This window comes from Ziziphus jujuba, chromosome 4 (genome assembly GCF_031755915.1).
Source record: "Ziziphus jujuba cultivar Dongzao chromosome 4, ASM3175591v1".
Lineage (NCBI taxonomy): Eukaryota > Viridiplantae > Streptophyta > Magnoliopsida > Rosales > Rhamnaceae > Ziziphus > Ziziphus jujuba.
The window spans coordinates 15,508,111-15,534,062 of record NC_083382.1 but is presented as its reverse complement, the minus strand read 5'-3'; the positions used below and the strand labels follow the sequence as shown (position 1 = coordinate 15,534,062).

General features: G+C 31.7%; 3 protein-coding genes across 4 annotated transcripts; 2 read left to right on the top strand and 1 right to left on the bottom strand.

Annotated features, from left to right (window-relative positions):
- Nucleotides 1–2,495: 2,495 nt before the first annotated feature.
- Nucleotides 2,496–5,044, top strand: LOC107407149 (PHD finger protein MALE MEIOCYTE DEATH 1). Its single transcript, XM_016014378.4, has 3 exons — nt 2,496–2,834; nt 2,955–3,198; nt 3,298–5,044. The coding sequence occupies exons 1-3, from the start codon at nt 2,525–2,527 to the stop codon at nt 4,853–4,855; spliced, it is 2,112 nt and encodes a 703-aa protein (XP_015869864.3). The 5' UTR covers nt 2,496–2,524; the 3' UTR covers nt 4,856–5,044.
- A 623-nt stretch (nt 5,045–5,667) lies between these two features.
- LOC107407150 (chloroplastic group IIA intron splicing facilitator CRS1, chloroplastic) lies at nt 5,668–12,155 on the top strand. Of its 2 annotated transcripts, XM_016014379.4 has the most exons (8): nt 5,671–6,619; nt 7,153–7,675; nt 8,056–8,186; nt 9,207–9,557; nt 9,636–9,792; nt 10,457–10,749; nt 10,857–10,916; nt 11,451–12,155. In XM_016014379.4, exons 1-8 carry the CDS (start codon nt 5,699–5,701, stop codon nt 11,481–11,483), a joined length of 2,469 nt encoding a protein of 822 aa, XP_015869865.4. In that variant the 5' UTR covers nt 5,671–5,698; the 3' UTR covers nt 11,484–12,155. The 2 variants fall into 2 exon arrangements, with proteins under 2 accessions (XP_015869866.4, XP_015869865.4); XM_016014380.4 differs by lacking the exons at nt 10,857–10,916; nt 11,451–12,155 and having other exon boundaries at nt 5,668–6,619; nt 10,440–10,616.
- Nucleotides 12,156–12,636: 481 nt separating this feature from the next.
- LOC125421776 (delta(7)-sterol-C5(6)-desaturase) lies at nt 12,637–17,564 on the bottom strand. Its single transcript, XM_048471259.2, has 3 exons — nt 17,166–17,564; nt 15,312–15,617; nt 12,637–13,193 (listed from the first exon to the last, which is right to left on the bottom strand). The coding sequence occupies exons 1-3, from the start codon at nt 17,392–17,394 to the stop codon at nt 12,898–12,900; spliced, it is 831 nt and encodes a 276-aa protein (XP_048327216.2). The 5' UTR covers nt 17,395–17,564; the 3' UTR covers nt 12,637–12,897.
- Between the last annotated feature and the right edge of the window lie 8,388 nt (nt 17,565–25,952).

Genomic DNA, 25,952 nt, shown 5'->3' with positions numbered 1-25,952 from the left:
TGTTTAAGTGCTTCTGTTAGCTATTTATTTCCACATGTAAATGATTTAGTATAAATTTTGCAATGGTTAAGTCTCATGAAAGATGGTTTTGGGCCGTCTCTAGTCATGGTGTGGAGTTTATGATGGTTATCTTCTTACTCTTTTTGAAAGATTTTTTGCGGTGATGCTAGATATTTATGTTATTTATTTATTTTTTAATTAAACCATTTAGTTTATTCATATTTTGAACTAGTACTGAAGCTTCTGCTGAATTATATATTGTCTGGATTGATGTTTGAAGGTTTGGTCTATTTGGAATTGTTGGAACAAGTATAGTTAACCTATAGTTTGATATCAATTTAATGATGTAAAAGGTACATTAGAATTTGCTCGAAAGAATACTATAAAAAACCGTCATCAATACTATGGTCTGCATGAGGACCGTCCATACCATAGACGGACTGATATATATATATATATATATATATATATATAATTCTATGATAATACGTATATATTGACACTATAAAGTAGGTATCAACAATCTTTCTGTCGAAAGAGTTTGAATTTTCACATCACACATCTTACATCTAGGTTGATATATATGTACATATAGTACATATATATAGTGTGTTTTAGTTTGATAAATAAAAATATAAAATTATATTTAATAAAAATTATAAAAAAATGCAATAAATGTAAATTGAACAAATTAGAGAAAATAAATGAAAAATATGACGAGAGAAAAATAAATGATGTAAAAGGTGCATTGGAATTTGCTTGAAGTAATATTAAGTTTATGAAATTACTTTTAAAATATACAAATTCATATAATATATATATATATATACACAAAATTATGCTATGATATGCCATGCATAGCAATCTTTTAGTGAAAAGAGTTTGAACTTTTACATCACATCTGGGCTGATATACACATGTGTATATATAGTATATACATAGTGTTTTGTAGTTTGATAAATGAAAATATATAATGTTGATGGAATATAAAAAAAAAAAAATGCAACAAAAATGTAATGTAATTGTAAACAAGGTAGAGAAAATGAATGAAAAACTCAGGTGCGCAAAATTGCCATTACTATACCTAAACGTATGAAGTAATTTTTTGGATTCAACTGGCATTTTGTCCTAAAACATTTGTGTTAATGCAGTTTATCCTAGAAGTTTCAGAAGTATAGATATTCATTTTGAAAATAATTAAGCAGAATAATTTAAGCGTTTAAAGTTTCTTCGGCTTTGTACCATTTATATCCTCCTGAATGTGCACCTCCAATGTCAAACAAATTTGTTTTGTATAATATTATCCAAAAAAAATAATAATAAAAAAGGGTTTTGTTTGATATATTTTAATCTCTATCGAAGACGTAAACCAAATATTTTGTTTAGAATATTCAGCCCCAAATTTTTAATTATTTTTAACTAGTGGTATCAAAACCAACAACGTTTCCAACAGCATAGTCATATTTCAAGGGTATAAAATATTAGGAAAGGAGGTTCTAACACCATTAATTTGCTTATACTTTTATTTATCAGTGTCTTAAACTAATATTATTTCACTTTTCACTTATCACTTCCGATATTGATATCATTTTTTTATAATGTTTAATAATCATGTATGATATAAACCGAAGCTCAACGAAATAATAGAAAATTATTCATCCAACTACTATTCTCCTAAGTATAATTGTCCAAACACAATGAAAGTTAGTTAATCTTAAATTAGAAGGTATTTAGAAATTATTCTTAAAGGCTTAAAAAGGCTTTAGAAAGAGTAAAAATATTTTCTATAGTATTTGATTAAAAAAAAAATTAAATCTTTTTTTAACAATTTTGTTCAAAAAAATTACTTATTTGATGTTTCTAAAAGAGCGACCAATCGTTGATTTTTGAAAAATCATTTGAAATGATGATTAAGAATAACTACCGAACATACTTTTAATCTAGTATTAACTCTATAGTGTATTTAGTCAAATTCGCAAAATTAAATAACCAAAAAAAAAAAAATGGCAATTTCCATTTCCAATGGGCCTGACCTGAACGAAGTCAAACTGGGCTATACCTGTCCACCACCACAACCTGCGCTGGGTCCAGGACCCGTTTTGGAGAGAGGAACCGAGCGGCAATACACGTGGCACCTCCAAATTCGCGGAAACCATTATCGGCGTCATGTTGCCACTTCTCCAGTTGAAATGACTGAAATACCCACGACATAAGCAGCATGACGGATCATATATTCATATTAACGGGGGGCAAAAACGTAAATCCGGAAAAAATCGAAATAGAGCGGGCAGAAGGAAGAAGATGTTGGGAGAGCAGAGCAGAGCAGAGCGCTCTAACAAACACATTCAAAATTCTGCAACGGATTTCCCCAAAAGCAGTTAAAACAAAACTGAAAAAACTGAAACCACTCTTTCTCTTAACAACTAAAACCCTCTCCGTATGAGAAAGATTTCAAGAATCAAAGCCTTGGAGAGAGAAAGCAGCAAGAACAAGAACAAGAAGGTGATAAGGTACCTGAGCAACAATGTCATCGTCTTCATCATCGATCCCAATCCTTGACGCTTGCAGGAAGAGAAAAAGGAAGCCCAAGCTTTATGGGTTCCAATCGTTTGCCGATGCTGATTGCCCGATTAGCTCAGCGGGAACTTTCAGAGACAACATTCGGGTCTTTCTTCAAGAATGCGCTGCCCAAGAAGATTACAGTGTGCAGGGGATGCCGATTTGGTGTACTCTTCTTGTTCACAAGAGTAGAAGCCTTGTTGTCCCTCTTTACACCATTGAAGAGAACGTCAAGTACTCCCAAAGACCTTACTGCGATTATTGCCGATGCACTGGTCCGTTTTCTTGGGATTCTTTCGCTTTTTCTTTTAATTCAATCTGAATCTGATTGTTCTCTTTTACAATTTTCTTGGGGTTTTTTTTTTTTTTTTTTTTTTTTTGGGTTCGTTTTATAGGTTGGAGTAATCATTTTGTTTCTAAAAGAAAGTATCATTTGGTTATTCCAACTGATACTCTGTGGAACAAGCCCTTGGATGATGGTGTTTTTGATATCCAGACCCATCTCTTGCATGGATTAATTCACGCTAATGGGTTTGGTCATTTGGTCTGCATTAATGGAATCGAGGCGGGTTCAAAGTATCTCTGCGGCAGAGAAATCATGGATCTTTGGGACCGAATTTGCACAAATCTTCAAGCCAGGTATCACAGAGAGAGAGAGAGAACCCGAACCGCATTGTTGTTAATCAGATATTTGGTCGTGCTAATTAATTAAGTTCTGCGTTTTCTTTCATTTTATAGGAAAATCACAGTCGAAGATACATCGAAAAAGCGGTCAATGGATATTCGTCTTCTCTATGGGGTCGCTTATGGACATCCATGGTTTGGTAGATGGGGATACAAATTCTACCATGGAAGCTTCGGAGTTAAAGATCACCATTATAACAGAGCACTGGAAATTCTCAGCTCACTGAAACTCGACAAAATCATCGAAGACTTTGTCGAAACTGAGCAATTCAAAGAGATCAAGAAAATTATTCGCCATTACAGAGATCTGAGCGAAACCCAGTTGATCACAATGCGAGACATGCTCAAATTCATGCTCACAATCAAATCTTCCACACCCACACAGAAGAAAACGATCGTCGCCAACTCTCTTCCTCAATTCCCTAATTCACCAAAACATTCATTAACCAGATCATCGCTTCAGAACAAAACCTCTCTTGCTGCCAAAGAAAAACCGCCATTGAAGCACAGAAAGTTCAGCTCCGTCATGGCGAACATGGATAGCAGATGGCCACAGAGAAGGTTAGAGTTCGCCGCCGAAGTCATCGTCAGCGCGCTCAAGGAGAAGAAAGAGAGAAATTTCGGCCGTGGCGGTGGGATGACTAGGCAAGACGTCCGAGACGCTGCTCGTTTGCATATCGGCGATACGGGTCTGCTCGATTACGTCCTGAAATCGCTCAATAACGTCGTCGTCGGGAACCACATAGTCCGCCGAGCTGTTAACCCGATGACAAGGATTTTGGAGTTCACGATACACGATCTCAACGTCGTTGGGTCCGAACCCGAATTACCAGCTCCGAACCCGAAGCCACGTCTCCTTCCTTCTTCTCCATCATCATCATCGACGGGTTTGATTCCTGGACTTGACGTTTACAACGACGTCGTATTCCTATATAGGCACGTGCTTTTGGGATACCCGGAATCGGAACTGGTTGACTCGGCGAGTCAAGCGATTTTGGACACGAAGCATTTCGTGAAGGAATGGCCACTGAAGGACGAAGATGAAGACCAACGACTGACTTTCGTCTGTCGTTTCAAGGAGAGCGAGTTCAAGCGCGAGTCACCGCACGGCGAGATCGTTGTCGTTCCGCTCCATACGACAGTGGGAGAGCTAAAAACCGCTGCTGAGGTGGCACTGAACGACACGTACTGCGTCACGGAGAGTTTCAAAGTGAGCGAGATAGTTGGGTTGGAGGAAGTAGAAGATGCGGAATTACTATTTGGGACATTGGAGTCCGGAGTGGAGATCAGCGTTAGAGGGAGCGGGGTAGATTTGGAAACTCAATTGAGGTACCAGAGCGGTTGTGACACGTGGATGGTGAGGTGCGAGTGTGGTGCACGTGACGACGATGGGGAGAGGATGGTGGCTTGTGATATTTGTGAGGTATGGCAGCACACGCGCTGCTGCGGGATTGGTGATGAAGAGACCGTGCCGCCATTGTTTGTGTGCTCGGCTTGCTGTGGTTCGCTTGCGCCGCAGAGGAGTGAGACTGCCGGTTTTGGTTTTGAGTGTGGTGGTGATTTGCTGTTGTCGACCCCAGCAACTGGATGTGGAGTCGCGCTTGGATATTGAGAATTTTTTTTTTTTTTTAATTTTTTGGGAATGTGTTTGCTGAAGATATTTTTTTTTTCTTTAAATCTTTTCAATTTTGTAGGTAATTGAGCTTGGTGGCTTTTGGGAAAAAAATTGTAATATACCAATTTATACCAAGCATTTTCAATAGCTAAACCACATACTATAGTGGTGTGTAGTCAAAACACAATACAGACTATTATTTCAATGAACTAAAACTATAATGGCACACCTTAAATTCCAATTCAATGTCTAAATTAAGATAATTTTTTTTGTTATTGAATATGTATAAAGATAGATAAAATGTTGGGGTGATATTGAATTATTCTATAGAATTCTTGACATCGTTATAAATTGTTGGATTTAATATACATGATATATTATTTTAAAATAAATTTAACTCAAAATATATTATTATTTTTTTGGTGTTTAGTATCCATGATTTCAACGTTCTTACATTTTACCTCTGCGTTATTAAATTAGTATTAATGTCCTCTAAAGTTTATAACATGTACACTACAAATTATTTCCATTATGACTTACAAATTACTAATTAAATTAACCAATATAATATAATTTTCAGAGTCTCCTCTGGTTAACAGTTAAAAGAAAAAAATCACTATGTGAATGTGGCTTTAGAGTGATAGTACATGGCTTTAGAATGTTGGCACTAATTCAATATTACATCTACAGGGATGAAATTAAAATCATAGGGAGGCAGCGATGCCAAAAGACAAGAGTCCTATTTTTAATGATTTATTTTTCTTTTTATTTATTTATGGGTAAGATATGTAAAACCACAACCACCACCAGAGAACAAGCTACAAGAAGAGAAAATATATAATGTGTGTGCTCTTTAATTCTGAATTCTGCTCATTCACTCTAAAAAAATATCTGAATTCTGCAAATCAAAAAATCATCTTCAATTTAATGCCTTCCATTCTCTTTCTCTCTCCATCTCTACCAAACCTTTCCTCCAAGTCCAACTCAACCTTCCATTCTTACATTCCCATCTCATCTTCCTCCAAACAAAAACCACCCCACAGCCCCAAACTACCAAATAATGCTTCAATTCCCCACCATTCCTTCTCTCTCACCTCCTCCGCAGAAAACCCAGATTCCGGAGCCCGGCTCCAGCCCATGTCGGACCCCGACAATGGCATTAAGATGCCCACGGCTCCATGGATGAAGGGTCCTCTTGTTCTTCCACCTCATGAAGTCCTCGACCTTTCAAAACCACCCAGAAAAACGAAGCTCCCCGATAAGGGCAAAGCTGAAAATTCCCATGATGGACTTACCGGTAAGGCTGTTGGCATTAGAGGGAAGAATGCGGTGAAGAACATCGTCCGGAGCATTGAAAATCTTGGACAAAACGTTAACTTGGAACAAACCCGTGAAGGTTCTGGGAAATCAAGGATTAGGGATTGCCTGGAACGGGTTGGGAAAGCAGCAGCAGCAGCAGCTGGGGATTCGAGAGATGGCGGGAAAATGATGCCATGGGAGAGGGAGGAAGGGTTCGTTTTTAGGAGGATGAAGAAGGAGAGGGCAGTGAGTGCTGCAGAGTTGAGGCTTGAAAAGGAGTTGCTTGTGAGGTTGAGAGGTGAGGCTGCTAAGATGAGGCAGTGGGTGAAGGTGAAGAAAGCTGGGGTGACTCAAGCTGTAGTGGATAGTGTTAAGCTCATATGGAAGAGAAACGAGCTTGCCATGATCAAATTTGATGTCCCTTTGTGCCGGAATATGGATAGAGCTCAAGAAATTGTCGAGGTTGGTTTGCTTATTATGAATTACTTTCTTTGTAATGTTTGGTAGTTCTTAAGCGTGTTCTGAATTTGGTGGTGACGATGAATATTTAATTATTTAAGAAAAGAAAATGATTGAAACGGTTCTACGGTGGGTAAGTGTATAAAAGGAAGTTCTTTTAAAGTGAAGATTTCTTCTCATTTTGATGTATTGAGTACTTAGATGGTAGCATTTAATTTTTAGACAAAATAGAAACAGTGCCTGATGAGACTAGTGGTGCATAAAATTAAAAAATGTTATTGCCTCTGGAAAAATTTAAGGCCATCTTACATTCTAGTTGTTCTGCAGCAATTTTTTATATCTTCTCGGAAAATTTGGACCATTGAGCTGTGTTCCAATTTGGCTGCTTTAGAATAATATTTCTTCATTTTAGATGAAATAATTACTTACCTTCTTTTGGTAATTAAATTAACTAGGTTCGAATTCCTAGCTATTTATCATGCTTCTTATTCGTTTTTTGGTTTGGGGTTGTTGCTTATATAATAGTTATTATACAGACAAAGACTGGAGGTTTGGTTGTCTGGAGAAAGAAAGACACTCTTGTTGTTTATAGATGGTGCGATTATCAGTCAACCTTGAAAACCGTTCAAAAGATGTATCCAAATGTTGTTGGTAGTCAAGAAACAACATCCTTAGATCTCATTCCACGGAATTTGAGAAAAGGCAACGCTATTTCTCAAGTTAAATCATATGTACATGAAAAGATGATCGATGAGAATGCAAAAGTGGAGCTGATGCCAACTGGAATAAGTTTGGATAACAATGTGAATTGCCAACCAACAACCAGTTCGTTGTATGAGAGGGAAAGTGATAGGTTATTGGATGGCTTGGGACCTCGCTTCATTGATTGGTGGATGCACAAGCCTTTGCCAGTAGATGCAGACTTGCTTCCAGAAGTAATCAATGGATTTAGGCCTCCAGTTAGACGCTGTCCACCAAATACTAGAGCAAAGTTGACAGATGATGAATTGACATACTTCAGGAAGCTCGCTCAGCCTCTACCTACTCATTTTGTCCTTGGTATTCCCTCACCTACTATATATATCATGTCACTTTTTGCCCACTGACATTATTTTCCATCAACTGCTAGATATATTTCTATGTGCATGCTTATGCTAATCTTTATCAGAAGAAAAATGAAACCACTTCTTTTATAAAGTCAATGAAAACATTGCATGATTTATCATTTATTTACTTCTTGTTATAACAATCCTTATGCATATTGGTGCTAAACTGCTAATAGTAATATCTTTAAGCACGTAATAGTAATATTGTAAGAATAGTTCTAATATATAAAATTATTGCATGTTAAAGATTCTCTTTATTATGCATGCTACTAGTTTCCTGCTAGTCTATGCACTAGAGATTCTCTAATTAAGTTTTCCTTTTAATTTCTGAAGGCAGGAACAGAAAGCTTCAAGGTCTTGCTGCTGCCATCTTAAAATTGTGGGAGAAAAGTCCGATAGCGAAGATTGCTGTGAAGTTGGGAATTCCAAATACAGACAATGAGCAAATGGCATATGAGCTCAAGGCAAGTTTGAGGGAGAAGTCCACATAGGTGATGGAAGCATGATATCTGCAGTTCTATTATTTCAGATTAGGGAAAATGTGCATGATATTGGTTGATCACAGATGTATTGTTACTGGCCAATTGTTTGGAAAAAAGTAGTGAGTTGTTAAATTGTCTCAAGAAAATTTTATACCAACTGCTATGAGCATAACACCAAATCTCTCATTGCAAAAATCACCATAGTATACTGAACGCAATGTAAGTCAAATAAACACAACTGATCCATAAACTGGAGAACTTTAATTTTAACCTTAACACTAGAATCAAATATATGATTAAATTTTCCACTGTTCATTCTAAAGCCATATGCTCTCGTAAACTCTGTCATCTTGGCCTCCCTCTAGTAGTTTTTTTTTTTTTTTTTTTTTCCTCCTCAAAATTGAATATTCATTTGCCCCTATTGCATTTCTGGTTGTACAATGCAAATACTTAGTTCATCTTAAGCAACTGTTACTCTTCTCTTATATGGTGCCACAATTGCCTGTTACCTCTCATGTTCTTAGTCATCATTCTTTCATTCCTTTTCTTGGTAATCATTTACATTAATATCCTCATCTAGGTAGTTTACACCACTGTTGCATTGCATTCGTAATAACAGTTTCAATTTTGGGTATTTAAAAACTTGATTTTTAAGGGTCAAGGAGTAGGCTCTCATGCCTTAAAGATTAGTGAATGTATACATACATGAGACACCACGTATGTATGGTATGCTCTCCAGTGCTTCGTATCTGAGTTATACATGTTTCTAACATTGATATTGTTTTTATAACCAGTGTCTCACTGGGGGGAGTTCTTTTGCTATGTAATAACAGTTTCAATTTTGGGTATTAAAAACTTGATGTTTAAGGATCAAGGAATAGGCCCTCATGCCTCAGAGCCAAGTAAATATATGCATACCTGATACACCATGCATGGCATGCTTACAGTGCTTCATATCTTGAGTTATACATGTTTTTAACATTGATATTTTTTTCTAATCAGTGTCTGACAGGGGGAGTTCTTTTGCTACGTAATAAATATATTATAATACTTTATAGAGGCAAGGACTTCCTTCCTGGTGAACTTGTAGATTTGATATCTGAAAGGGAAATGGAGCTTGAAAAATTCCAACTCCATGAAGAACATGCACGGATTGAAGCAATTGAAGCCCTTTCTGCTGCTGATGTACCAAAGGCAAACACTGGATTGATTGGAACTTTGTTGGAATTCCAGGACATTCAAACAGCATATGGGGACCTAAGGAAAGGAAATGCTGGTGTGAAGCTTCCATTGGAAGCTGAAAAAGAAAGGTTGGAGAGGGAACTGAGAAAGCAAGAACGCAAGCTTTTTATTGTAAGTTTCAAAGTCATGGAACTATCATTGCCATCGTGACACAGCTATTATCGTGTGACATATTTCTACATTATACAGCTAGACAACAAGATAAAGAAGTCGGCAAAGGAGTTACTGAGGTTGAATGCTGCATGGATGCCTGCTGAGGGGGATGCTGACCAGGAAATGCTGACTGAAGAAGAGAGAGAGTCTTTTCGGAGAATAGGACTGAAGATGCATAGTTGCCTAGTGCTTGGTAAGCAAAATTTTATGTTACTAAACTGAATAGCTTGAATCCCATACTATAAACTATATCTCCTGTCCTGTTCAGTATCCTTGGTTAGGTGCGTAAACTTGAACTACTGGTTAGTTAAATATCATGACTGAAACTGAATTTACTTCCAATATTGCCAGCACTATGTTTGATAGTAATAAATATTCCTCACGTACTTCCTGTGGCTGGAATGATTTACCGTTTGTAAAATGATTTTTCATCATCAAAACTTTTTTGCATCCACTTCTAAGGAATTGAAAAGATACTCTTATTTTGCTTCAATTTAGGATGAGTCCTGGTTCTGCTATTGTACATAAATTTGGATGTTTTCCTTTTGAGAGGATTTATCATTTACTTTTAGACATTGTAGTTTTGCTAATATTTATTAAGTTTATTTTCTTATAAAAGAATTTTTATATATGTACATACAGATAAAGTTCTTTCCGAGTTTCCATGCGAAACATATTTCCCAATTATAAGAATCACCAGAATACAAAATTTTGTTTTTAAATTCAATGAATCATATGATAACTGCTTTTAGATCGCTTACCAAACATAAATTATACTATTTTAATTTTTATGCTGCCTTTGCAGCTTGGCTTTGAGTTGTGCTTTTTGTTCATTTCTAGTTTGTTGCTGGCTTCAGGGAGGCGTGGGGTCTTTGATGGTGTGATAGAAGGCTTGCACCAGCACTGGAAACACAGAGAAGTAGTGAAGGTGATGACAATGCAGAGACTGTTTCAACAGGTCATGTACACTGCAAAGTTGCTTGAAGCAGAAAGTGGTGGAATTTTGGTTTCAGTGGACAAGCTAAAAGAGGGCCATGCTATTATTATTTACCGTGGAAAGAATTATCAACGTTCTTCAAAACCGATATCTGGCAATTTACTAACAAAAAGAAAAGCATTATCTAGATCTCTCGAGATGCAAAGAATTGGAGTAAGTAAAGATCTTGTCATTTTCATTCTGCTATATTTTGTGGTTTAATTGGCAAGTTCCTCTTGCTTTTTAATTATTTGAGCTTGGTTTCTTCTTTCCTGTTGCAGTCACTCAAGTTTTTTGCGTACCAAACAAAGCAGGCAATATCAGATTTGAAACTCAAATTGGTAAAACTCTGAACTTGTCTCCTAAAATATGATTGAAGAAGCTTATTTTTGCATCTTTTTAAAGTCATATCTAACTGAGTTGGAAGAATTTTAGATGAAACAAGCTTTTGGCTTGTTTGTTGACCACCTTGAACTGACCAAAATAGGGAGAGCAGGTTGGAGAAAAACAGGTTTAGAATGGAAATCAAGTGAGCTTGAATTCAAGACAGAAATAGCCAAAAAAAATTGCATGATATTAAAAACATATGTTCATCCAAAGCATCAAAAAGGTTCCCTATCCTTTTGTTGCCCACGAAAAAAAAAAAAAAAAGGGTTCCTATCCTTAGGGTTATAAAGTATTTATAAGCTTCGAAAAGAAACATAAAAGTATTCCATGTTGGGATCATGCACTGCCTCATTGTGGAGAATACCCGGCACCTGGACTCATTGTTTTGAAATTTGAGTTTTAAGTATTCCATGTTGGTATCATGCACTGCCTCATTGTGGAGAATACCCAGCACCTGGACTCATTGTTTTGAAATTTGAGTTTTACAGGAAAATCTGCAGGATACCAAGAAAGTTGATTGAAGAGAACCATAAATTTTCACAAACCATTAGCCAATGGATGTATCGCGAAGCCATATCATGATTATTCTTGAATGACTGCTTCTTTAAGGATGTAGATGCTACAGGTCGGGAAATTCTGTCTGTCAGTCACCAAATCGCTTTGCATGTAAGGCCTTGGCATTCCATAATATTAATCTGACTGTTGTAAGCAGGCATCTGTAATAGCCTTTTCTCTAGGAGATTGTTTATTCCACGAGTCTAGAGAAAGCATGGGACTACTTTGGTTTGACAATTTGGCAACTTTTGAGCTCTGCTGTGATGGCAGTTTCCCTCATTGAGGTTTATATCTCTAGGAATCGCAGTGGCGGTAGCAAACCATGTTGGTGCATATGATCTTGTTTGGAAATGGCAATGCAAGAAACCACCTGGATTTTGTAGATCAGTGACTTGTGAGTTGAAGTAGTTGACTGGTGTCTCCATAGATCTGAAACGTTGGGAACTGTAGTGATGGAGTTGGGAGATGGAAATTAAGCAAAGTTAGAGGGTTTGTATTGCAGGCTATTATGTGAAAGAGGTGCCCAACAACTTGGTTGTTGGTTGTGTTGATTTTTAGCATAATCACTAATACAGATTCTGTTGTCGCATTTGTTGACAATGAGTCTAAATCTATTTTATCCTAAAATTTTAACTGTCTCTGTATCCATTTATTACTTGAGTTTGTTTTACAGCTTACATATTTCTCAACTAATCCAATTTTAATTTTGTGAGAATATCAATCTTCTTCAGACTCAATTTGACAGATATTCATACATTGGTAATTACCAAAAAAGATATTCATACATTGGTGGATGCATTTTTTCCATATCTTTTCTTTTTTTGGGTACCTTTACATCATCATATTTTTTAAATTCCACTTTTGTTGATAAAGATCCCGAAAGGAATCAATGAACAGAGATAATAAGACTTTTAAGTAAATAAAAACAAAAACAAAAACCAAAAAAAAACAAAAAAAACAAAAAAAATCCTTTTTGAAAACTTTTTTTTTGTTTTCCTGAAAAGTTGAAAAATCATTCTATTCAGGAGGTAGGACAGAGAAAGCAAGCTTCAATTTCACTAATGAATCAACCAATTAGAAAAAGTGATAGACAACCCCAGAGGGAACAAAGTACAATACTAGAACTGAAGTTTTTAAGAAAATTGTATACTCCATTCAAAATAGAGCCCTCACAAAGTTTTAAATACAAGTTTATTAAATTTTGATTATGGAACACTAATCCTGCCAAAATCCCTTCTAACATTCTCTTAAGTTCCGGAAAACTACCAACCAGCATATTTTTTACATGCAAAGATCACACAATAACAAAATCAACTAATAACACCTTGACATCACTAGAAAAATCTTGAGGACTGAAAAGCAGTCGATACAGCAAGTACATCACATCACCTTCTTTGATCCTTCGTCCATTGGATCCCGAAGAGTTCCAAACATCCAATCCATCCATATACTGTAATGGCCGTAGTTATGGCGATATGTAGTGTGGTGAATGGTGTGGTAGCCAGCACCCATTATAGGCCATATGTTGGCATTGATGCAGTCATGAATGTTTGCCGTCCATATTGCCTCGATAAATAAGAGCGCTAGGTGTGAAGTAAAATGCATTGGCACAATAAATAGTGCGATGACGTGCGGTATTGCCTGCAATATCCCATCAAGCGGGTGGAAGGCCAGACCTGTAATAAAAGAAAGTTAACAGACATTAGTTCATTAAGTTGGTAAAAATTCCAAAAATGGACAAGGGTGTCACCTTTTACCTTAATAAAGCAAATTCCTACTTTCTTGTATCATGCTTTTTCTTTCTCAGAAATTTAACTAGAGAAATATAGTGCAAAATAGGCTAATTTCCTCTTTTAAGAGAACAAACATATTCTTTACAAATACCAGCACAGTAGCATAATATCCCTCAAATATAATGTGCAGATGTGGCTGGAAACAAGTAAATTCCTTCTGAATGAAACCCAACAGAACTAACTAGACATGGTTCTAAAGATTTGATCAGATATCGACACTTGAAATGACTGAAAGAATATCTTACATATAACATATCCATAACTAGAATGTTCTGACATTCTTTAGTTATTTAAACTCTTATAATTTATTATGTAGCAGCTAATATCCTAAAAGCTTAATATCCATATAGAGGATATTCCTGTAACTGTACGACATGGAATGACACAATGATACTTCAAAATCAAGAATTTACTAAACAGAAGTTCTTCCTCTTCCTAAAAATATTGATGCAGTACCAAATAACAATAATAACATCTCCATAACTGAGGTCTAAGTATTGTAATTCATTATACATCTTATTTAAAATAATAATATAGCTCTCATTTTATTTTTATTGATTAGAAACAGATTTAAAAGGTTTAAAATGTATAATGTATGTTACCAAAGAAAGATGCTTCGCACCAAAATAATTCACAGACCAATAATTCACTAAAAATTGCATCAAATGAGACACAAAGACAGCAATGACATGTAGTTGGACAAATAAGAATATAACAACAAATATATGTTAACCCCATTGTAAAAACAGGACAGGCCAATGTGGAAATGGATTGGAAGAAGTCAAGAGGCAGGGCACAAAGCAAACTAGAGTAAGTCAAGATATATTGTCTCATTTTCGAAGCGAGAAAAAAGCAAAGGATGAAAATGAACTCAAACCTTGCTTATTGATAAAGCTTTTAAAGAAAGAACATCTTTGAACGAAATATGGAATCTCATCTACTATCCGACATAGCGACATCAAAACCCAAAGATCAGATTTTCCTCATAAGTCCCCAACCATGCACATCACTAGAATGTGTAAAGCTCATGAATGGACAAGTAATTCTAAAATTCAACCTATATGGAACTTCCAGAGATATCAAACCTTTTCCCAATAATTTACACGATCATGAGCATATAGAAGTTCAAAATAAGATCAAAATTTAGGCCACAAACTTATAAAAGCAGAAGGAAGAATTAACTACGATAGTTACAGAAAAGATATCTTCCACCTGATGGAGCTAAACCGAATATACATTAACAACCATTTACTAGTATCCTTTAAAATATCTGGATTCAACTATCAGGGGAAAACTGAGAAATTAACAGACAAATCCATGCATGTCTCTATCATCTATACAATGATTAATGGCCACCTGACAACCAAGACTCAGATGAATAAGCTCCCAGCACCGGTGATAGCCATTTGCCCAACCAGTGTGCTTGTAGTACTTAAGCGAGAAAATAGAAGCTAAATTCTTGAATGTCAGAAATGCAGTTTAAATATAAAATAAGGATAGAAAGCAATAGGTTTTAAAAGATCAGTGAAAATAGAGACATATAGCATATCTTTTTGCCTCTCATTCTGCTTCCAAGAACTTTTTTGCAGGGAATCAAACACAAATTTTGATATGCAAGTGTTGTTCTTTGGTGGCTACATCCCCTAGTTACTATAGGTCTCTTTGAAACATCCCAAAGAGGTGAACAATATAATCAAATATTACAAAGCATTGGCATTAAAAACATTTCAATTATATGATCTTCACGATGAACAATTGCAGCCTAAGCCTGCTCCAGGAACCACTTCTTTCAAACTCCTTGATACTAATTTTACATGGCTAACACATCTGACCATGCACTAGTACTGCAACTTTCGGGCATTATATATGCCCTTAACCACAATACTGAAATATTTAAAACAACTTATTGATCAAACAAAACAGTATCATACAAAAACAATCAAACTGATTTCCCAATCGACATACAGTCAGAAACTTTTGTCAAGTAGAATTAGAACTTACCAGCGAATGGAGAGAGAGTATTTTGCTTGTTGTAGATGTGATGGATAGCATGAAGATATTTATACAGTGGTTTTATGTCATGAAGTTCCCTGTGCATCCAATAAATTCCAAACTCCACAACCACAAGATTGATTACTAGATAGATGAGGTAGGCAGGCAAACCGACATCACTAATTCTTGAAAAACACCTTGTCCAGCCATTTTCAACCATGTACTCAGAAATAGCTGGAAGCGCACAATACCATGGCATGGCCTTCATGGCAACAAATATTTGCAAGAGCATCGCCTTATTAGAGGGAATGGCATCTGCAAAAAAAAAGTTCAACAAAATTAACATCCATTGAGTTGGAAGACATGACCCTTCAGTAAAAGAAAGCATGATTGCAAGTTTAAGTCAAACATCCAATATCCAGTTGAATGAATAGAATTCATATTGTAAACTAAGTTAAGAACTCCAATAAATCAAATCTAATATTCAGCAACCTTTCATAGTTTCTTGGGGTAATTCCACACAAAGTGAAGAAAGAATAACTAAAGGGAATAAGCACCTTCTAAACCCAATATAGCTATTTCAACTGCCAGTTAACATCCAGCTAAGCAGTTTAAACAGTAGGAGAGATTTGGATTGAACAAATATTGAAAAATGATACACGTTCAACCAATCTTCTGGACACGGTGGCTTGCCCTGAAGATTTTTAGGTCTTCAAGGGGCTGAATTTAAGCCATTAATGTGGCAGTCATGTAAGCAATTTCTACTTGGATATGTCCAGGAAATATATCATAAACATGAAAATGTCCATAACACTGTTACAATTACTGACACAAACATATAACACAAATGAAACAGAACTGGAAGTTGCCATAATGATAAAAGAAGCATGACAGGTTCTTTCAAATATATGCTTTGTCCTTACTGAGTGATTACAAGAAATTAACATAAACAAGCCATTCAGTCACCATCTCATCCATTATGTTGTCTCCTGTTTCTGAAAATAAACAAAATGGTGGCCTTTTCCAAGCAAAATAGAATTGCTGTATTAAATACAGACCGGACACTAACAGTTGTACTGTTGACAGTCGGAAAATAGCAATCATGCAAAGCCCAATTCATGGTAGAAAACAATCAAGCAATAAAACAAAGTTCCAATTAATTCTTACAAGGTTAATCAACTTCAAATTGAAATATGGGTCCAAATTCAACAACCAAACAAAAGAAATTTATTCAAACTTCATAATAGAATGAAAATAAAATTTGCAGAGGCAGGCAGTCAGAAATTTTTCTGAATAATTAACTATAAGGAGAAAACACAGATCCGTGATGGGAAACGAAAAAGTGAATCTGACAATCTGCTATATAAAGTGAGGATAATAATGATACACATATCAATGGTGAGACTAAGAAAAAACAAAGAACATTAATTGAATTTTCAGAAGGGTAAAAACCAGAGAGTGGCTATGCAACTATCTTATTAATTGATCTCAACAAGAAAAGAAAGAAAAAGAAAAAAAAAAAAAAAAGTGAACTTTTCATTAGTTCCATCAAGATGAATAAAAGCAAAACGAAAATACCATAACAAATCATCAAAACTGACAATCATGGAATCACATGATAAACCAGAGCTTCTTGCTCAGGAAAAAAAAAAAATATAAGGAAAAATTCAAAAAAAGCAAAGAAGAAAGCAGATTAAGAATTTATCACCAAGCACAAAAACCCATCAAATGCCAAAACCAAATATCACATAAAATAAAATAAAAACAAAAAGTCAAAACAAAAGGACTATTAAAGAAAAAATAAAAAAATAAAAAAATAAAAAAAAAGTCGAAGAAAAAGAAAAAGGGAGTGAAAGATTTCACCTTTAGGCACATAGACATTGCGCTTCCAGTAATAAATATAGAAACACCATAAGAAGCCGGAGATGAAGTAAAGCAAGGTACCGGCAATGTAGTTTCGAAGCCAAGTCTGGAAGAAGTGGGGGAGTGGGTACCACAGCCTACAAGGGAGAAGATTTCCCAGAACAATGTGGTTGTAAAGAGTGGTCTCTTCCTCGAACAATTTCAGGTACTCCCCACCACCTGATTCCATACTCTGAAAAATCAAAAACCCCTCTCTCAATGTCTCAGCTATGGTGGCCGGAGATTCCAAACACCAACACAGAGACAAAACACAGAGAGAGAGAGAGAGAGAGAGAGAGAGAGAGAGAGAGAGCGAGAGAGATTGCTGAGGTGGAAGGGAGAGTTGGGTTTTTGTTAGATTCCTTATATATACTGTTTTATGTCTCGTGGGACGTTGAAAACTATAAATATCATATATGTACGAGTTCTCTTTATCAAAAAAAAAACATCATATATGTACGTTTTTGTTGTCAGTCAATTTTTTTCTTTTTTATGAATAATAATATATGTGAGTTGGTCCCACTTTTTTTTTTTCCAACAAAAGAAAAAAATTATGTGCCTGCAAATCATATGATCCACTGTCTAAAGGCATACTAATAAAAGATGTGGACAATATAGAGTGGGCAATTTGGATCATCCCTCCTTCTAACACTTCTGTCCAAAATTTTCTATGACCGTATGCCTTTTTCACATGCCATCTCTTTCAATCTTAGTTGTAAACCAATCAATTTCAGAAATTTCATTTTTATTTTTTTTCAGTCTTTTAATTTAGTTTATTTTTTTTTGGTTAGAAGAATATTTTGAAAATAGAAGTTTTTACATAGTTGAGGTATGTGACTGTTTTTTCTTTGTTAAATCAGATTCAAAAGTTACCCTAGCACTTATTTGTCTGGTTGTAGTGTTGGAACAGTACCCATCAAATAAAAAGCTGGGTTTCTTATTCATTAGTTTCTTCTCTTTTTATTTGGTGAATCTATTCACCAAAAAGTTGGGTTTTCTTATTCATTAATTTGGAAAGGGTGGAATCTAACATCCAATTTCTGATTTATTAGGGGAAGGATAAATATGGTATTGTTGTAGATGTTGGGTTTATTGAAAGAAGTTGTGAGCATGTTTGGTTTCTCAAAATACCTATCATAAACTCAACAAGACAAGGATCCATTTAGGAAAAACTATATTGGATTGAACTTAATTATTTCAAATTTTTAATTAATTAAATTTAAAACAAAATCAATGCAATCCAATACAGTATAATAGATCAAACCCTTAGTCTCTAGTCTTAGAATTTTAATTGTTTTAAGATATGTCAAAATAGTGTGAATTTTACCATGAATTGTCTGCGTAACTGAGAATTGTGAAATGAGACTTATTATTATTATTATTATTTTTGATTTGGTAATACTTGTGAAAATGAGAGTTGATCAATGTTCTGTAGCATTTCATATGGGGAATAAATATAATTAAAAGAATAGGTCTGTGAATTTATTGATGATAAACTAGAAGTAATAGATGAACATTGTTTTTAAAATAAAGTCAAAATACCTGTGAAATTATTTGTTGCTATTTGATTTTGCTATTGAATGGGTAAAAAATTGTTTTTCGGTTAATGAATGAAAAGCATAGCTGAAGTACTATAGAAGAAAAAAGGATAAAGAAAGTCTATAATTTTTCAAAATATTGACATTAATGTATTCTAAACTATATACAGTTTAAGATTTTTGTATCTTAAATGTTTATTTGGATATTATGCACTTGAATTTCACTTTTTGCTTTTGCACTGTTGCACCATTCTTCTATTTTTCTGTTAATTTTTTTTAACATAATTGTCACCATACTTACAAATGGAACCAAAAATGAAGGTGTGAAATGCAATTTTATAAAACTTCGAATGTAGAGTATAAAAATTTATAAATAAAAAAATAGTTAAAATACAAACAAAATTATTAAATAATATTATTTTTAAAATAAGTTAGTTAAAAAAAAACTAAAAAAATACAAATGTAATTTTTAAAAAATAAAAATAAAAATCTTTACATATAATCGATATCCCTAAAAAAAATAAATAAAGACCAATGAAAAATTTGAACATGCATTATTTATTTTTTTCGAAAAAGTAAAAATTTTATTAAAAAATACATATTAAAAAATATTATAAGTATTTTTTTTTCTAAAATGATAAATATAAATATAAAAGATACATATAATAATTAATATAATATATTTGATAGTAATAATTTTCCATTCTTTTTGGATTTCATTAAAAAAATCAATATTTTTTTGAAAAGTGAATTTTATAAGAAAAAAAATACATATCTTAAAATAGCAAAAAATACATGTAATAAATAAAATAGCATATTTTATATAAATAATCTTTCAAAGTTTTCTTTTAGATTTATAAATATTTGATTACTTTTTTTTATAGTTCTTTTTTTTAATCTATAATATGTACATATTATTTTTTTTAAAAAAAATTACATTTGTATTTTTTAAAATTTTAATAATTTATAAAAAGGATAATAATTTGATTTTTGATTTTTGATTTAAAAAATTTTACATTTTACATACAGAATTTTACTTTACACTCTTACTTTTTCCATATTATAATTTTGTTAAAAAAGAAAAAAAAATGAAAAGATGCAAAAAAGAAAAAAAAAAGTGAAGATCAAGTTGTACAATACCGAAAACTCAAAAAAAAAAAAAAAGGGGAAAAAAAAGAAAACAATATTAAAATATAAAATGTGAAACTGTGTATAACTTAAAACGCACGGGTGCCGATAACAGATAGGTACTATAATTGAATATTTAATAGGAATATATACTTATTCATTTATCCAAAAAATATAAATATTTTTTTCAAAATATATATATATATATATATATTATAATCTCTTTCAATATTAAATTCATGGTTTCACAAGATGACAATAACACATTTGAAGAAATATACACGACCGCATACACTATCTCATTAATGACATCTCTTTGAAGTTCAGAGATGATTCCTTCTGAGCTTCATAACCAGATACTTCCTGACTGAGCTGGATGTGCTGCTGGATGTCTGCTCTGTTGAGCCTCCTTTGTGCTTGATGCAGGTCTTTTTTTTTTTTTTTTTGGTGAATTTAATGCAGGTTTATTTACCCCCCAAAAGAGAAATAATTATATATATACATATATATATATATATTTAATATTGAAAGTAGGGTTTTGAATCTGGCTAAAATAATTGAACTAAAGTAATCTTCTCTTAAATAATTTTTAAGTTCTAATATCATATTAAAATTTAAAAACATTTTTAATGGTAAATATATATTATTACCTAGTTAATATAGAAATTGATATTATTAAAATTTAGATAGTATAAAGGTATAATCAATTTTATAATTATTAAAGACAATTTATTTTTTTTTTTTAACTTTATAATATTTGACAGAATTTTTAAAAATAAAGAATCACTTTAAAAGTTTTTTCAATAGTTCTGCTCATTGGAATCTATGTTGCATAAGTATTGAAAAATGTTGATGTTTATATGACACAATGTCGATTTAACAAACGGTATCTTTTGAAAATTATTCTCCAAAGATTTCATTAGAAATAAAATTTCAATAATGATATAAAATATTTTAAGTGATTTGTTTGTTATATTTTATTTTATTATTCTTGTTGTTATTTTCTTGAATTTTTAGAAGAGGAGAGAGAAAGTGGAAAGAAAGCTGCCTAGCCCACCCCTTTAGATGCAAAAAATAATAATAATATAAAAAATCAACCACTATACTCCGAGGAAAAAAGAAAACACAAAACCAAAGCTTCTCATTGAAAACTACCTGTAAAAACTAGGGTGGTGCATTATGAAAGTGCCTTGATGCCTCTTCCCCAACCAAATCTTCATGTTGCCTTTTTTTCTTTTCTTTTTTTCCCTTCTTCATTTGTGATGGTTACGGTTCATGCATCTATGATGGATTCTAAGTAGATTATGTTCATTTGTGATGGGTATACCCTAGAGCAATGGATGTTAAAAAATAAAAATAAAGAAGAAAAAGAAGAAATTAGATAGTAAGGAAGATGAAGAAAAAATTGGAAGCTCTAAAAAATAAAAATAAAAACAAAAGAAAAATTGATCAAAATAAAGAAATTGTTCAAATTAGCATGTCTAACATATCCTTTATATCTAAAAGATCACCTTAACACCTTAATATATATATTATCAGATCAATTTGATAGAGCTCCTTTACAAAACCAGGAGAGTTTTTTCTTTTTTTTCCTTTTTTTTAAGTCTGTTCATTTATCTGATATGGTAAAAAATTTTAATAATAGATAGAGCAATGTACTAGCCATTGAAAATAATTTAAAAGCATATCCAATAATAAATGTATATTGCTGATTATGTGGTATAGAAATTAATATATTTTAAATCTATATAGCATCAATGCATAATGAATTTAAAATTTATTTTTCAATTATAATGTGCATAAAATTTTTTTATGTCTATTAATTAATTAATTATTTTATATATTTTTTTAAAAAATGACTTTTTATGAAAAGTTTTGCTTTTTAGAAAATTTCAAAATTTTACAAACCCTTCAAAAGCATAGGGTCATCTTGATATTATCAATTTTTTTTCTTATCATATCATATTGATGGGGTACTTAGACATATCGGCTAAAAAGTTTTTCTTTTTCTTTTTTTTTGAATGACTATCCATTTTTTGATTTGGCATAAAAATCTAACAATAGACAGACTATTAGAGATGCTTTAAATATGTCTATTTTTTTCTTGCCATATTAGTTTGATAAGGTATTATACAGATCTATTGGAGTTTTTTTCTTTTTTTTTTTAAAGTAGATATCTATTTTTTTTATGCTACAAAAAATATAGCTAAAAGCATCTCTAATGATGAATATGTATTGTTGTTTTTGTGGTATTGTAATAAATATCATCTAAATTTAGATAACATAAATATATAAAATATTTTTAAATTATTTTTCAATAGTAATGTGTAAAAGATTATTTATGATTAATTAATTGTATATATATATATATATATATATTTATTATTATTTTTATGAAAATTTGACTTTTTAAGAAAAATTTTATTTTTAAGTAAACTCTACAATGTCTTCAAAAGTAGAAAGTCACTGTAACATTGTTTCTTTTCTTATCACATCATCTTAATAAAATGTTTAGACAAAACCATTGGAAAAAATTTCTTTAAATGTCTAATTAATAGGCATAGCTATTGGTAATAATTTAATCTATTGAAGGTAAATTATGTTTATATTAGTATCATCTATTGAAGGTAAATTTAGGTTTGTATGCGCAATAATGCTAGAGTTATTATAATATGGCAAATAATCAAATAATATTTAATTGATTTTTTTAATTTACTTATTATTTAAAAATTCATTTTTTTATATTTAAATTATGATTGTATTTTTTTCTTATATCTAAATCCACATAAGTATTTATTAAGATTAATAAGTGTTGAAACAAAAATCCAAGATGATATGTTTGCTCCTTTTTTTTTTTTTTTTAAGTATATCTAAACAAATAATATTTTATCAATAAATTTTTAGTTAAAAAATATAATTACCCTCGGTAAATAACCCTCTAGATATGTTTAAATTGATATATTTATCCTCATTTAGAATAAAAATTGGTTTATCTAGGAGGTTAAATGCTTTCTTCTTCTTCTTTTTTCTTTTTTTTTTCTTTTTCTTTTTTCTTTTTTTTTTTTTTTTGGAGGGGGAAAGGAGGAAATTCTTTTATTTTCCTTGATTTACCAAACACAAACAGAACGAAAAAGATTGTGAGAAAAAAAAAAGACGGGAGAGAGTGAAATGTTTTTCTTTTTCTATTCTTTTGGAATGATTTTTTTCCGGTAAGAGATGAAGTGGGATCAAATTTTTTAGAATTTTTTCCTCAGATATTATTGTTATTATAATTATAATATTTATTTATTTATTTTTGGGTAAACAACAAACAGATATAGCTACAAGGTTACAGAATAGAGATAATTACGAAAGAAAAGAAATAAATAATACAGTTTAGATTCGGACGATTGGAAACTCCACCTGTCCCTTTTTGTTTGTTTAGATTCGGATGGGATGATGCCCAATGCCGTGAAAGCTTTTCTAAGAAGACCTTCTGCCCGCATTCTACCTCCTAGTTCATTATGGATTTAGTTGAATTTTCTATTGTCTCTACTTTTGACATTGGCCTGATTGGTTCTACGAAGCTTGTCTCACTCTCCAACGTAGCTAGGCTTTGTGTCAAAATTGATCTTTTTAAGGAAAACTTTCTAAACCAGGTCTATATAATATAATTGATGAAAGTATAATTTTAGTTTGTAGTGTTTTCTATAATAGTTTTTTTTTTTAAAAAAATTTTATTAAAAAATTAATAAGTATTTGATTATAAATAAAAAAATTTGCATTAAATACTTATTAAATTTCCATATAAATTAAAAATGCTATATTAAATACTCATTAAATTTTTATATAAGTTAAACAAAAAAAATAAAAAACTCTCTAGAGAAGCATAAAATTTGGCATTCTCTAAAACAGCTTAAAAAAACTGGTTTTTTAGTTAACAAATATTTATTAACTCTTATCAAACATTTTTATTTTTCAACAAAAGAGCTTTTGGCCTTCAAATAGAGTTTTTGATCTAAAAAAAACTCTGCAAACAGGTATTTAGGATCCGTTTGGTATAGCTGATGAAAATAGAATTTTAGTCTATAAAGTTTTGTATAATACAGCTTTAATCTGTAGAATTTTGTATAATAGATCTTTTTGAAAAATAGTTATTATTAAAAACTTAATAAGTGTTTGACTGTAAATAAAAAAACTATATTAAATGCTCAATAAATTTTCATATAAGCTAAAATAGCTGTATTAAATGCTTATAAGTTTTCATATAAACTAAAAAACAAAAAAAAAAATTCTAAAAAAGCATAAAATTTGAACTTGTCTAAAACAGCTTTAAAAAGTTTTTATTCAGTCAATAAGCATTTGTTGATAAAAAAATAATTTTTTAAAATTATTTTAAAGAAGTTCAAATTTTTTATTTTTATAAAAAACCTTTTTTTTTAGCTTTTATGACAATTTATTAAGCACTTAATACAGTTTAATGAAATTTAATACAGTTTTTATATTTATATCTAAATACTTATTAATTTTTTAATAATTTTTTAAAACATATATATATATATATATTATATAAAATTTTACCGGCTCAAATTCAACATTTATCAGATATACCAAATGAATTTTTAGTATCTTAATTTTCAAATCTCTTTGTGAGATTGAGTGAGTGAATATGTATGTCAATATCAACCATGTTTTTCATATTTGAGCAATACATACAACTATCATTTTCCTAATTCATCCAAAAACAAACAAAATATTATCTTCTTAGCTACCATACCTTTTGGTGGTCATAATTTCCTCCCCGCCGCCCTACCCCACTACACCTACAGGAGTAAAAAATTATGGTCAAATACAAATATACCAGTTATAAATATTTACATATTTATTAGATTTATTTATTAAATAATATATATTAATATTATTAATTAACATATTTATATAATTTTTTTATTTATAGCTTAATATGATTTAATTGGTAATACATTCCATTTTTTGTTTGTTTTTTCTTCTTAACATTTTAGATAAACTTTTTTTTTTTTTATCTTCTTCCAAAAAATAAAATTTTTTGCTTTTATTTTAGTCAAAAATGTTTTTAGAATCTTTTTATTTTTTATTTTATCTAAAATTAGCTTTGCTAAATTTTTAATATCCAAAATTTTTCAACCCACTACTATCTTCCATCCATCAATTCCTCTCTCTCTCTCTCTCTCTCTCTCACACACACACACACACACACACTCTCTCTCTCTCTCCCGATGTGATTATCCTCTCTCTCTTCCTTCCATCAAGCTATAAATACAAAAATTTATATAAATGTGTTAATTAATAATATTAATAGGTAGTATTTGATAAATAAATCTAATAAATATTTAAATATTTATAACATGGCTGGTATATTAGTTCATGATTATAATTTTCTACTCCTGTAGGTGTAGGGGGGTTGGGGTGGCAGGGAGGAAATTATGCCACCAAATGGTATATGGTAGCTAAGAAGATAATTTTTTTGTTCGTATTCACTCACTCAAACTCTAAGAGATTTGAAAATTAAGATACCAACAAATACAAGACCGTGTGGTTGCCCTGATGATAAAAGATATCAACAATCAACATCTTAATCTATAAGAGGATTCGAACTTCACCAGGAAAAAATAAAAAAATAAAAAAATAATAATAATAAATAAAAAGGGACAGGTGGAGTATCTAGTCGTCACGCACAAGTCACCTGGATATGACTGTTTTCTATATTTATTTTCTTTAGTAATTATCTGTATTCTGTATCTTTCTAGCTATTTCTCTTTTTTTTTTTTTTAATAAATAGTTATTTCTGTTTGTTGTTTACCCAAAAAAAAAGCTATATCTTTTTTATTTTTATTTTTTTAATCATTTTTATTTCATGTAAAGAAGTACGAATTGAATTTGGTACAAATAAATTAATTATAAAATACAAAAAAAATAATAATTAATTGTTGATTAATATATTAAAATTTAAAAATTATGTAAATTAATTTTGAAATTTAAAATTATTTGAATTGGACCTTAAATTAGTTTGAAAAATGATAAATTTTTGTTATGTATAGGGAAAAAAATCTTTTTTTTTTTTTTT